General features: G+C 45.6%; 1 protein-coding gene across 3 annotated transcripts; it reads right to left on the bottom strand.

The window, feature by feature from the left end:
- Positions 1-672: 672 nt before the first annotated feature.
- Positions 673-12,112, bottom strand: METTL9 (methyltransferase 9, His-X-His N1(pi)-histidine). Of its 3 annotated transcripts, none has more exons than XM_026689305.2 (5): positions 11,590-12,112; positions 5,501-5,691; positions 4,443-4,652; positions 3,127-3,311; positions 673-1,450 (listed from the first exon to the last, which is right to left on the bottom strand). In XM_026689305.2, the coding sequence occupies exons 1-5, from the start codon at positions 11,761-11,763 to the stop codon at positions 1,248-1,250; spliced, it is 963 nt and encodes a 320-aa protein (XP_026545090.1). In that variant the 5' UTR covers positions 11,764-12,112; the 3' UTR covers positions 673-1,247. The 3 variants fall into 3 exon arrangements, with proteins under 3 accessions (XP_026545090.1, XP_026545089.1, XP_087798289.1); XM_026689304.2 differs by having other exon boundaries at positions 673-1,453; positions 11,590-12,093; XM_087942163.1 differs by lacking the exon at positions 11,590-12,112 and adding an exon at positions 10,398-10,501 and having other exon boundaries at positions 673-1,453.
- Positions 12,113-14,062: the final 1,950 nt, after the last annotated feature.

Below are 14,062 nucleotides of genomic sequence, written 5' to 3'. Positions count from 1 at the left end.
TTACAGAGTCAACCTATTGTCTCCTAACAATCTGGATCCCATTTACTGACCTCAGAAGGATGGATGGCAGTCAACTTTGAGCGGTAGGATCAAACTCCTGGCGTTAGCAGAGAGTCAGCCTGCAATACTGCATTCTAACCATTGTGCCACCAACAGCTAGCTAACTAGCTTCCTTCCTTCCCTCATAAGCAATAGCAGACTTATATACCGCTTTCCAGCCCTCTCTAAGCATTTTACAGAGTCACCCTCTTGCCCCCAACAATCTGGATCCTCATTTGACCCACTTCAAAAGGATGGAAGGCCGAGTCAACTTTGAGTCGGTCAGGATCGAACTCAAGGCATTGAGCAGAGTCAGCCTGCAATACTGCGTTCTAAACATTGTGCCACCAACAGCTAGCTAGCTAGCTTCCTTCCTTCCTTCTTTCCTTCCCTTCCTTCCTAAGCAACAGCAGACTTATATACCGCTTTCCAGCCCTCTCTAAGCGTTTTAGAGTCAGTCTATTGTCCCCCAACAATATGGGTCCTCGTTTTACCAACCTCGGAAGGATGGAAGGCCGAGTCAACTTTGAGCTGGTCAGGACTGAACTACCAGCAGCCGGCAGAAATAGCCTGCAGTACTGCATTTTGACCACTGCGCCACCACGGCTCTGAAAACCAAGCTTTTCTACAAGCACCATCTCAAAAAAAAGTTTTATTAGCGTGATTAAAAACATGTGCTGAAGACCAACAGAATCAAATCATTTCAGGGACACAGAAGAAAGAAGAGAGTCTAGCCTGACGTTGGACGAACCCAGATTTCGAGTTTGAGCGGACAGACGGTTCTACTGCCGGTAACTCGCTCGAGGAAAACCAGCCGGGCTGGCATCATTTCTTGGCAACTACTTTGACCAGTAGTCCTAAACGGCTAGGTATAAAAATATTTCCATTTCATTAGACGTGTCTCGGGTTTTAAGAAACCTTAATGGAGAGAACTCTGATCTGTTAAAAAAAGATGTCCTTTTCTTTTCAAAAAAAAAAACACAAAAAGAGGGGAAAAGGGCGCTCCGAAGGAATTTAGTATTTTCTTTTTCAGTCAAGAAGTCCACTGAGATTAGACAAAACCCCCCCTCCCAAAAAAATCCCTCTTCCGGGAAGGAATCATTTAAATTCAAAACAAAACCACCAAAATCAACCGAAAACCCGAACCCATCCAAAGAATCAAAACATTTTTTCATTTGCTGGTGGCTTCCGGATTGGACTCCCGATTTTCAGATTGGTCTGAGAACGAAGACGGCGTCGTCCAGGACGTAATAGTCGTTGTACATGTCGCCTTCGCACAAGTACGGTAGTCTGGTGAACGCCTCGATGGCGAAGCCGGCTTTCTTGAGCACCTCCGGCAGGCTGTTCACCTGCTCCTCCCACGTCTGTCCTTTGATTTCCAAAATTTCGGAGGGTTTATCCCACTTGCCACCTACTGAGAGAACAGAGCCTCCTGTTAGCTGCCGGTTCGCAGGACGGAGAGACACGGCGAGCGGAATTAAAACAGAGAATGCGCATGGTCTGTGGAGATTCTCAGTCGTCCAGGTTGTCCCAAAGGTGCTTTTTTTTTTTTTTTTTTTTCAGGAGGCAGCTGGACGTTCTGGTTTTTCTTTGAAGAGGTTTCGCTTCTCATCCAAGAAGCTTCTTCAGCTCTGACTGGATGGCGGGGAAGGGAAGGATTGATACTCCTTGCAGACAGAGCTGGTCGTTTGCATCCTTTTTAGAGGGTCGTGGAGGCCTCTTGGGGGTTTATCTGCAGCAGTTCCAAGAAGGCTCCACACCCATTTGCACTCCTCGGGTGACCCTGAGGACACAGATAAACCCCCAAGTGGCCTCAATGACTCTCTAAAAAGGATGCAAACGACCAGCTCTGTCTGTAAGGAGTATCAATCCTTCCCTTCCCCGCCGTCCAGTCAGAGCTGAAGAAGCTTCTTGGATGAGAAGCAAAAGAAAAACCAGAAAGTCCAATTGCCTCTTGAAAAAGCACCTTTGGGGCAAAATGGGCAGCGTATGATTATGGGATTGCAAGAGAAGACAACGGGGGTGAATAAAATATGATTGTCGGGCGCAAATAACCAGGAACATTTTGTTGGGTTCAAAGGATAGATACTATAAATTATTGTCACAACTTGTACACAAGAATCTAGTCAGCTAACAGTCAGGACTAAATTGGTGCTAGGTAAAAGTTGACAGAATTCAAGAGGGAGCTGGACTTGGATCTCTTGTGGCAACGCAATCACTCCGAACTAATGACACCTTTAACTCTGCCTTCCAGCTCTGTCTGCTCTTCTCCTGCAATAATGCAACACCTCTCTTTCTATATCTGATAAAGCATTTGATTACAGGAAGTCCTCGACATACGACCACAACCGTGCCCAAAACGTCCATTGCTAAGCAAGGCAGTTGTTCCATGGGTTTGCCCCATTCTACAACCATTTTTGCCACCATTAAGTGAACCGCCACAGTTGTTCAATGAATCATGTGGTCGTTAAGCGAATCTGACTTCGCCCATTGACTTTGCTAGCCGTAAGCCAGCTGGGAAGGTTATAAAGGGTGATCCCACGACCCTGGGACAATATAACTGTCATAAACACATGCCCAATTTTGGTCATGCGACCATGGGGCATGTGAAAACTGGTCATAAGTCGCTTTTTCAGTACTGTTGTAACTTTGAACGCTTGTCAGGATTCCGACACTTAACCCCATTTAAACCATGAGTCTTGAGCCAAGCTCCAAAAGGATTTATTGAGAGTTAACATTCCAGCACCGCCTGGGTGTAGCCGACACTGAGACACATCATTCATTGTCACCCTTGGCCCTGGTTTCCCCCCCAACCCCTGGGTGTATCATAATTCATATTCTTCAATGGGACACATCCATAGCCAAGAAACATCAATCATGCTCTCTAGTTAGAATTTTTCATGGCAGAAACTTCAGTCACCTAGAAACTATCTTTGAAAACATTTATGGAATGCAAGTTGCCCACTGCTTCCCTCTCCCTTTCTGCCTGCAACTCTAAAAAGGCCATACATGTGTTTTATGAGTTGACAACACTCACTAAATAAATGGGTTTTCAGTCGGGAGCTATTAGTATCCGGGGGACCTTACCATTTTCCACGTACGGATGAAAAGGCAGAACCAGTGCCAGGATGACTCGGCCTCTTGTTGGCTCCAGCACGCTCCTGATATCTTTTAATACTGTCAGTGGCTGGTCACAGCGATCTAACAGATTCAAGCAACTGATGACGTCGTACTGGAATCCCGTGTTCTGCCATTCGTTAATGCCAAGCACTCTGCCGGGGGAAGGAAGAAGGCACAGAGTTATACCTGGTCAGGGGTAATTCTTCACTTCTCGTTCATCCCGAGGGGGAAGCAACAGTCTCAACCGCTCCCTAAAGCCCCCTCTGTTGGCCTTGTTGGTGGGAGCACCTGAAGTTCAACAGCCTCGGAGAAGGCCGCAGTTCGAATGATTCTCCTTAGCTTTTGGACAAAATGGAAGCGTAAATTTAATAAGGAAGGAGAGAAGCAGGCAAAGGAATTCAGCTGGTGTGAGAAGAGACAGACCGGTCCAGATGTGGAGGCCAGGGTAGAGACTCAGTTGTAGAGGCCAGAGTGGAGAGCAGCGGTGGTATGCTACCGGTTTGGCACCGTTCAGCCGAACCGTAGTAAAAAAAAAACCTCCGACAATCAACTGAGAGGAGAAAAGAAAAGCACAGGATCGGCTCTTTTCTCTTCTACACAGAGCCTCGGTGGTGCAGTGGTTAGAGCGCAGTACTGCAAGCTCCTCCTACTGCAATTTTGGCAGATAGAATCCCACCAGCTTCAAGGTTGACTCAGGCTCCCATCCTTCCGTGATGGGTCAAATGAGGAGCCAGATTGTTGGGGGCAAGAGGTCGACTCTGTAAACCGCTCAGAGAGGGCTGTAAAAACACTGTGAAGCGGTATATAAGTCTAAGTGTTATTGCTATTTATCCTCTCAGCTGATTGGCCCTGTAGGCCTCAGCTGGTGTGTGGAAAGCTGCGTGCGCGTGTTAGGTGCGCGTGTGCAATCATCACACTGGTAGTGGAACAGTTTAGGATCCCACTGCTGGTGGAGAGGTCCGATGTGGAGGCCAGGCTGAAGAGATCACGGAGGACAGAGCTGCTGCTTCTCAACCTCAAAACTTTAAGGTACGTGGACTTCCGCTCTCAGAATTACCCAGCCAGCAAGTTTGGAATTAAAGTCTGGGGTATTTTTGTTCTTCAACTGCAAAATTCTGCTTCTTTCTGTTTACTGGTTTTAGGGTTAGGTGGTGCAAGGAATGAGGGAATCGTCTTTTTGGACACCCTCATTCTCTTACATCAGCAGTAGAAAAACACATGTGAGCATCAATAGGCTTTAAACACCCATTTCGGAGTGACACGGCGTTGTCTTAGTATCCTACCTGTATTTCTTCTTTTGAAGCTGCCAAATCATGGTCTCAGACAACTCGGTCACGTACGTTTCCTCAAAGTGGGGACTCATGACTTTGGTGACTTCACCATCTCCAGCTCCTAAATCGAGAAGCCGACGCGACTTCCAGTCTGGGTTGATTTTAAGCAGTCTCTGAAATTGTTCAGGTGAAAACACAAACATGGAACCTCTTTCCAGCAAGCTGAAAGGTTAAAGATGGGGAGAGGTGAGTTTATTTTGGAAGGGGGCATATGGGAGGCCATGTTTTCTTCAACGTTGGTGATAGGGAGGGGACCGATTGTTACGGAGAAACTAGAATTAGAGAAGAAAAAGCCTTCTCAAGGATTAAAGACATTGATTGATTCATCTCTAGAAAGGTACACGGATGGTCCTTGACTTATGACTGTAAATTGAGCCCACAAGTACTTCAATAATTACATCCAGGGCCAGTAACCTTTTCAGGCATGGCTGGACACAACACACAAAGGCCAGACTATAAATAAATATACCTCCCCATTTTAAAAAAATGGCCATTTCCTTTTAGAAATTAACTTTTTGTTATTTAGAGAGGGCACAGAAGTCATCCAAACATATACAAGCAGTTCTCAACTTGCCACCATTCTTTGGTGACCATTCAAAGTTACAACGGGTCTGAAAAAAAAAAAGCGACTTATGACCGCTTTTCACACTTACGATCCGCAGGGTCAAAGTGATCAAAATTCTGTCTTGTCATGTATTTAGGATTGGTCATATTAGTCCTGAGGTCAAGTGATCCCCTTTTGCAACCTTCTAACAGGTGAAGTCAATGGGGAAGGCTTAACCGTGTGAATAACTTAACAGCTGCCATGATTCCTTTAACAATGGCAGTGAGAAAGGACGTAAAATGAGGCAAAACTGACTTAATAATGTCTTGCTTCGCAGTAGCATAAGGCTCCATTGTGGTCAACGGCGTGCTGGATGCCATTCCTAGCTAGTCTACTAGTAACTGTTTAAAAGTTGGGTTTTATCCCCGCTTTAATCAAACCCAAGAGGCCAATGTCTCACACTTACCCATTAATAGACGTCCTGGACATGAACAGGCTAAAAACAGATGATACAAAGGAATGATAAAGTTGAATGAACAACCAGCCAGATTTCTCAATGCTATTGTTTAAGAAGATCCGTGTCCCTTGGTCAAGGTAACTCTGGATGAAGATAGGCTGAAGGGCTTCACACAACTGCTCCGTATTGCACAGATACCACTAGAAGGGAGAAAGGGATAATAAAGACTTGTTATTTCTGCCAAACCAGACGGAACATGAGATGGAACAAGAATTGCAATGCATACGCTTTGCGGGCAGAAAATCCCAGCCTTTATCATCTATATATAAGTGTTTCTCAATCTTGGCCATTTTAAGAAGGGTGGACTTCAACTCCCAGAATCCCGCCCCCCTCCAAGGTCCCAACTTCAATTCTCAACATCTCAAAGATCAATGTTGGGAATCCTAATTGGTTGCTGCCAGTTAGCAGGGACAATGGACCAGTAGCCCCACGACGAAATAGGCGGCAAATACATTTAACAAATAATTTTAAAAATACAAATAAATCAGTTTTCATGACTAAGATGCTGAGATGAGCTGCTAGTCAGAGTAGCTAACACTAGGCTATGGGGACAAAGACTTAAGCCAAGGAAAGGATGCTCTTCTGAACCTTGGTTGATCATTTTAAGAGGCAAAAACCACCATTATCCTTCAGGAATCTATTTCAACATGTTTTGTAACTTGTATTCACAGTAAAATCAACCAGAAAAACAGAATTGGAAGAGATCTTGTAGGTCATCTAGTCCAACTCCTTGCCATAGCAGGGGACTCTACACCATTTATGACAGATAGCTGTCCAGTCTCTTCTTGAAACTTCTAGTGATGAAGCTCCCACGACTTCTGAAGGTAAGCCGTACCTTCGGTTGATTGTTCTCACTGCCAGAAAAATTCTCTTTATTTCTAGGTTGAATCTCTCTTCGATCAGTTTCCACCCGTTATTCCTTGTCTGGCCTTCAGATGCTTTGGAAAAGAGGTTGACACCCCCCCACCCACACACACATACCTCTTCTCCTCAAATATTGGAACAGTGCTATCATGCATCCCCTGGTCCTACTTCCAGATTAGATCAGTGGTTCTCAACCTGTGGACTCTTTGGGAGCCACGATGTTGTCACATAGGGGCCACGAAATCTTGAAAAGAATGTTATGATTTAAATTTTGAGTTAAGCCTTGGGGGTCCATGGCCACAAAAATGGTATTTAAAGGAAGTCTGTGCTAAAGAAACGGCAGAGAATCTTGGCATTCAGCAACCTAATATTCCTGCTCCAAAAACGAGTGGGGACTGGGGAGAGGATGCATCTTAACATTTGATGTATTGTTTTGAATTCGAATTACGATTACAGCCCATTCATATATTTCATTATCTTTTGGCTTTGGGCAAAAACCTAGAATCAACATCTGCCCCCCTCCCTTTCCCCCAATTGATCACTCTTGATGGGATGTTTTTTTCTGGCCTAGACGGGGCTACCCAGGATCAGGCTGCTTTTAAGCAATTTTAGACACATCAGCGGGGCCATTTTAGAGCCCTTCCTCTTCTTGTCAGGAAACGTATTAATCTCTGGCTGTAGGGGCTTCCTGCTGTTCTAATTATCTTCTATAAAAGCTGGTGAGTCTTCTGTGCTTTTCTTGAGAAGGTGGGAGGGGTGGATTACAAGTCAGGCTTTGCTTTATAAGAAAGGATCCCAGCCATACAAAATTTAGCAGCGAAAGGCTGAATTAGCCTCACAATGCAGGCAAGCGTCCAAAGTTAGAACAATCCCACTGTTTTTTAGGACAAGCATGTGGGTGTGTTTTTTTTTTTTTTCAATTCCCCAGGTTTATAATGGAAGAAATTATAGCTTTCAATGATCACTTGGATAATTTGATGGAAGGGACAAGATTGTATTATAGGCAGGGGTGAGTTTCTACAGGTTCGCACCTATTCGCTAGAACCAATTGTTAACATTCTAAGCAGTTCGAAGAACTGGTTGTTAGAAGAAATTATTGGCCTAATCCTGTAAGGAAGGCAGGAAGGAAACATTCTGGTGTTGCTTATAGAAACTGCCTCTCCGTAAACCCTTATTATGTTCTTGGCAGGATTAGACTTCCTGTCTCAGGAACTCCTCTGGAGTTTTTCCCCCCTCCTTTGCTGATACTTTGCTTGTGTGAAGGGACCATTCAAAGTTACAATGGCGCTGAAAAAGGTGACATGACCGTTTTTCACATTTACGACTGTTGCAGCATCCCCACAGTCATGAGAGGCCAGGCGAGGAGATGCGTGCCTTGATGTGAGTGCTAGTCCTGCCAAGAACATAATCCCACCCCTGGTTGTTGAGTGAATCAGTCTTTCTGATTTTGCTTGTCCAGGAGGCCACAAAACAGGTGATCCTGTGACTGCAGGACACTACAGCTGTCATAAATACGAACCAGTTGTCAACTATTTGAATTTTGATCAGGTGACCATAGGGAATGCTGCGACAGTCATAAATGTGAAACCTAAGTCACTTTTTTCAGTGCCGTTGTAACTTCGAATGGTCACTAAATGAATTTTTGTAAGTTGAGGACTACCTGTACAGCAGTTTAATATTTCCGCAGCTGGCAGGACTTGCTTGATCCTGTCAGGCCTTATTAAGACTTAGGTGGATATCCCAAGGCAGTAGACTAGATTTAGAAGTAAAAAAGAAAAATTCCAGAAGGAAAAAAAAAAAAAAAAAGGAACGACTATATACTGTTGCCAATAAACCATGCATGGATCCAGTTAAATCTTTCAATCTCCAGACGGGGGAACTCATTGTTTAGTTATTTGGCTTCAGAACAGTTAAACTTCACAATTCATTTTTGGGACTTATCTGCATACTGCAGTAATATATATTAAATCCAAATAGGTCATCAAAAAGTCTTTAGCCAAATGTAAGCAGCCTTTAACGCCTTTGATGAATGAAGCGCAGGACTTCAAACATTGGCAGCGAGAAGGCAAGTGGGAATATCAATCGAGAATCCAGCCCGATGTTCATGAGAAGGTTTTTCCTGATGAACTAACAAGGAAAACTTATGGTTTGTTATCAATTTAACCTATGATATGGTATAGGTAGTCCTTGAGTTACGACCAGAATTGAGCCCCAAATTTAAGTTGCTAAGTGAAACATTTGTGAAGCAAGGTTGTCCCATTTTACGACTTTCCTTGCCACCCACAGATATTAAGTGAATTATTGCATTTGCTAAGTTAGTAACATGGTGGTTAAGTGATTTTGCCCATGGACTTTGCTTGTCAGAAGATCGCAAAAGGGGATCGCGTGACTCCAGAACACTGTCACCATCATAAATACAAGCCAGTTGCCAAGCATTTGAATTTTGATCACATGACCCAGGGGGTGCCGCAATGGTCTGCGAAAAACAGCCGTAAGTCACTTTTTTTCCAGTGTTGTTGTAACTTTGAACGTTTACTAAATGAAATGTTGTTGTAAGTTGAGGACTACCTGTACTTATTACAGCTATTTGCATATTGACCCAATAAATTATGTTAAGAATAGTATGCCAAGTAGAATCACAACCCACAAGCCTGAAGGATAACAGCTCTAATTCAGTGAAAAGTAAAACTGAATGTGGATTCCATGTTAGACACCCATTTTAAAAGTCCACAATAAGACAGCTGCCTTTTCTCTGCTCCACCTCGCCTTTTGACCCATCCAAGCCCTCTAAAACTGAGAGATTTCAGGTCATATGTATATCTAATTCTACCTGGCACAAGTGGAATACCCATAAATCATGTTTCTTTCAAAGTTCCAGCTTTCTAACAGATGTTGGCCCACGTTCCAAGACCTGAAAACATTTACATTTATTAAATTACTACTAAGTGTCAGGCGTACAATAATATATCATATCAATAATATATCATCAGAGCTGTCCAGATGTTTGCGAATACAGCTCCCATAATAATACTTGAATGTAGAATACTTATAAGGAAGAGAGAAAAAAACCCAAGAAAATAGAACAAGATGGATGAGAACAGGGACACAGAATCAGAAAACAGCACTTAACTTTAAGACTTGTGGACTTCAACTCCCAAAATTCCCCAGCCAGCCATGGGAGTTGGAGTCCATAAGTCTTAAAAGTTGCCAAGGTTGGACACCCTGATGTAACTAAAAGAGAAGAATTAAGGGGAGGGAAAAAAACAATGAAAAGAAGTGAAAAGAAGAATGTGTGAGAAAGAAACAAGAAAACAATGCAAATATGAGTGAATAGGTGGTATGAATGATATAGAGAAAGCAAGGCAGTCAAATGCTACATGGACTCAGAATGCTGGGTTGTAATCCGGAGAACACTAAGTTGGATAAAACTGCTTTCAGAGGAAGAACAAAAAAGATATTTTCACAGCCAAGATCTTGCAAACTAAACTTTGGGGAAATGCAAATTAATTTCCTTCTAATTTACACCACCCCACTATCCATCCACAGCAGGGGCACCACTACTGCTCTGCACAAACAGGAAAAAGGAGGCTGTGCCAGGACGTGACCAAACCACAGAGGGATTTGCATGGCAAGAAAATATATAATCAGAGAATTGAGAAGTGGACCTTTAAGTCTTAGGGGTCTTTACCAGCACTTGTCTTTCCTGCTCCAGACCCATAAAACTGAGGTGGAGGGGAGGGCTGAGCAAATGCTTTACATTGCCCTAATTGCTTCTCACCCTCCAGTTACAGAGCCTATAAAGACGTGTCATTTGATCTATTCTTTCCCAGTTCAGATTAGGTGCTGCTATTGTTGCCCTCACTTATTTCTTAGGCTCTGCTCTTAGTATTTGGGAGGGGAGAAAGGAGAAGACAGGGAGTGGGGGAACCCTGGGGATCTTCTGCCTTATCTCATCCCGTCCTTGACCCTGGCAACTTTTTACCTTCTTGCCTTGACTGTGGAGATTCTCCATCATCCAGGTCAGGGTTGTGCCAAAGGTGCTTTTTTCCCCAAAAGGCAACTGGACTTTCTTGGATTCCCCCCCCCCCCTTTGAAAAGGTTTCTTATCCAAGAACTGAAGCAGCTTCATGGATGAGAAAGGAAACATTTTCAAAGGAAAACAAAAACAAAAATCAAGTCCAGTTACCTTTTGGGGAGGCACCTTTGGGATTTCTTCCTGCCTTGCATGCCAAGAAGGAAAGCAGCTGGATCACCACTCAAGAAGGAATATCCCAACACAGTCTTCTTCCCCCTCCCTCCCTTTCTCCTTCCTTCTCTCTCCCTTTCTCCTTCCTTCCTTCCTCCCTCACTCCTACATTCCCTTTTTCCTTCCTTCCTTCCATCCTTCTTCACTCCCTCCTTTTTCCTTCCTTCTTTTCCTCCCTCCCTTCTTCCTTCCTTTTCTCTTCCTTCCTTCCTCCCTCTCTTTCTCCTTCTCTCTCCCTTTCTCCTTCCTTCCTCCCTCACTCCTACCTTCCCTGCTTCCTTCCTCCTTCCCTCCTCACTCCCTCCTTTTTCCTTCCTTCCTTTCCTCCCCCTCCCTTCTTCCTTCCTTTTCTCTTCCTTCCTCCCTTTCTCCTTCCTTCCTTCCTCGCTCCCTCCTTCCCTTTTTCATTCCTTCCTTCCCACCCTTTCACATTCCCCTCTTCTCTCTCCTTCCTTCCTTCCTTCCTTCCCCTTTTCCGACCTCTGACCGTGGGTCTTCCCTCTTAGACCAAGGAGGGAGGGGGCGACTCTCCCTTTCCTAAAGAGGACACTGCTGAAGGGAAAGGGATGTCCAAGAAACGGGTGGGGGGGGGGGGCGCAGCATTGGGGCCAGACCAGGCTGGGGGCATCCCTCCCCCCCCTCAATGGGCAACGTCAGGGAACTCCTTGGGGAGGGGGGGCCTTCCAGTTGCAAGGGGCATCCCCCCAGCCCCTCCTAACCTGTCCCAGATACTCGATACAAATATAAGGCTGGGAGTCTTGAAACCCTTCCCCCTCCCCACCCCTTGAAGGGAAGAGGGGGGGTCTGAAGGCCACAAAAAGGAGGCGGGGGGGGGCGCCTGTCTTGGTAAGCCCCCTCCCTCCAGTCTCTCTCCTCAGACTGGCATCGCTTTACCTCGTGGGGAGGATGGGCGGGGGGGTGGGCTTACCTGCTGGTTCTCCTTGTCGCCCGGCGCTGCGTGGCCGGGGCCGCTCATCATGTTCGCGTAGAGAGAGCGGGATAAAGGGCTCCGGAGGTAGCGAGCGGGGCCAGACCACATCCTCCTCCTCAGCAGCCACAGCGAGACGGCGCAGCAGCCCAGCCAGGCCAGGCAGAGTCTCATGGGGGAAGAAAGGGCCCGCGGAGGAGACGGAAGAAAGGGGAGAGCGATCACCCCCGCCCGCAACCACCGCCTCCTTGCTCCATGACGGCGGCGGAGGAGGCAGAGGCGGCGGCCGGAGCCAGCGCGGAGATCCCCATTGAGCGCCCTCCTCGCCGGCGCGTAGCCGAGGCCGGAACCCGAGGCCCGCGGAAGGGGGGCCCGGCCGGACAGGATGGCCAGGGACACGCACGCGCCCGACTGCCTGCCGCCCGCTCGCTCTTTCTCGCGCGCAACGCGCACGCGCAAGGCACACACGCGCGCGCGCGCCCCCGCCTCGAGCCGCCTTCCTTCCTTCCGCGGAGCCCTCGGCTCGCCCGCGCGCCTGCGCACACGGCCGGGACCGCGCGCGCGCGCGCGACCCACCCACCTACCACCTTTCGGGCCCGCTCCTCCAATCCCGGAGCGGCCCGAGCAACGCCGCCCGCTGCACAATGCCCTTCGCGGGGTCGCGCGCGTCAGGACCGGGGAGGGGGCGTGGCCGACGGTGCGGGCGCGCACACGCCCGGACGCGTTCCTTTCCTTTCTTCCCCCCCACTTTTCATGACCTGCTCTCTGACGGTCCGCCACGGGGTGGTCGTAAAGCGACCTCCCCGCCCCACTCCCTCCCTCCCACGTCGTTAAAACGACGCTTTCCAACGCCTGATTTCCCAAGGTAGACTTGACCTGCACGGGGAAGTTCCCTTTCACACACGCCCCGGGACATACATACATACATACATATATATATATATATATATACACACACACACACACAAAATAATTCTCATGGGCTTTCCAAGAATCCCTTTCCTCTTTAACAGCAGCATCCTTGTGTCACGCCAGGGAAGAAACCACCAAAATATCCCCAACAAAGAGTTCCATCAGATAGACTGCACCTACCCGAGGAGGTTCTACCTGCAGAACCAGGATTTTAAATGAGATGGATGACTTGATCTTTCACACACACACCCTGAAACAGCCACCTGTGCGTCTCAGGGAAGAGACTTCTTCGTGTCCATTGGGAATAATGGGAAGGAATATTTATTTTTTCCGAAAGAAAATCACCCACAAAAGGAAGCCTAGCTGTCCCTTGCATGGATGAGAACAGCTGTGATGGCTCATAAGGAAGCTAAACTATTGTACCAGTTTGGGAGACTTTTTCCTAACTGTTCATTTTCACATTCCACATTTAAAAATAAAACCACTTTTACAGAACAGTAACTTTAAGCAGCTGGAAATTACTTGCAGCCCACAGCAAAAAAAAAAAAAAAAAAGCTTTATGCTGGGGGAGGGGGGGGAAAGGCTCTTATTTTAATTGGAAAAACTTAATGGACAATAGTGAGGTTCCACGTCACTCCACAAGAAGTTGGAAGAGGAGAATGATATGGATTAAATTTTAAAAAAACCTACAAAATATTGAATTTTTCCTTATTCTCCATTGCAAACATTCAAAAATTAAAGATTGTATAACTGGGAAATCTTTTTTTTAAATCTATCTACTGCTGGATTGGCATAATTCCCAATTTTAAAAGAGCTGGACAATTATGCCAAATGGATTATGTATTATGAAAGCACAAAGTCCAGGGCAATATATACTATTGATTAGGATCTGTCTTATTCTGCCAACATAGTTTTAGGATGATTTGTGTTGCAGTAAATAAATAAAAGCCATTGGCATCAGCAACTATTCTGGCAGATAACTGAGGGGAAAAGCATTATAATGCTATTACGGATGACAAATTGTACCTTAGCTTTGTTCAGTCAGTTGAGCTGTACTGAAAAATGCCATCATTTATAACAATAATGTTTGGAGGAAGTGTTTTAAATAAATGTGGGTGTTTTTCCAATTCTTAATCAGTATTCCTCACTGTAAGCTTGTTCTGTTACCAGTTTATCCAGTTTACCAAGCAAGCAGGAAAAATGATAGAACGGTGTTTATACAACTTACGCTCCACCGAAAATATCACCTATAAAAGCCAGTTCCATTGCGTTCCCTATAATACGTCCAACAAGCAGAAAGTAATTAAGGATTTAAACATTTAGAACCATTATACAGTAGTTTAATTCATAATAAAAGGCACTAAGGGTTTATTAGATTAAAAACTTTAAGATAATGTATTAAAAGGAGAGGGAAAGCTACTGGACTGGAACAGCTGAAGAATTTAATAGACCAGAACAACATAAGAAAAAAAAGCTAAAGCCCAACTTAGTCTTTCTAAGAAGTCCTATCCTCCAATGTTGTAATAAGAATGAAAAAAAAAGAGTTGGCTTGCATATATGC

This window comes from Notechis scutatus, chromosome 12 (assembly GCF_049901735.1).
Source record: "Notechis scutatus isolate UNSWTSFEM ecotype Mainland chromosome 12, rNotScu1.2, whole genome shotgun sequence".
NCBI lineage: Eukaryota > Metazoa > Chordata > Lepidosauria > Squamata > Elapidae > Notechis > Notechis scutatus.
The sequence above is the reverse complement of the archived record's forward strand: the minus strand, read 5'-3'. Positions and strand labels throughout refer to the sequence as shown.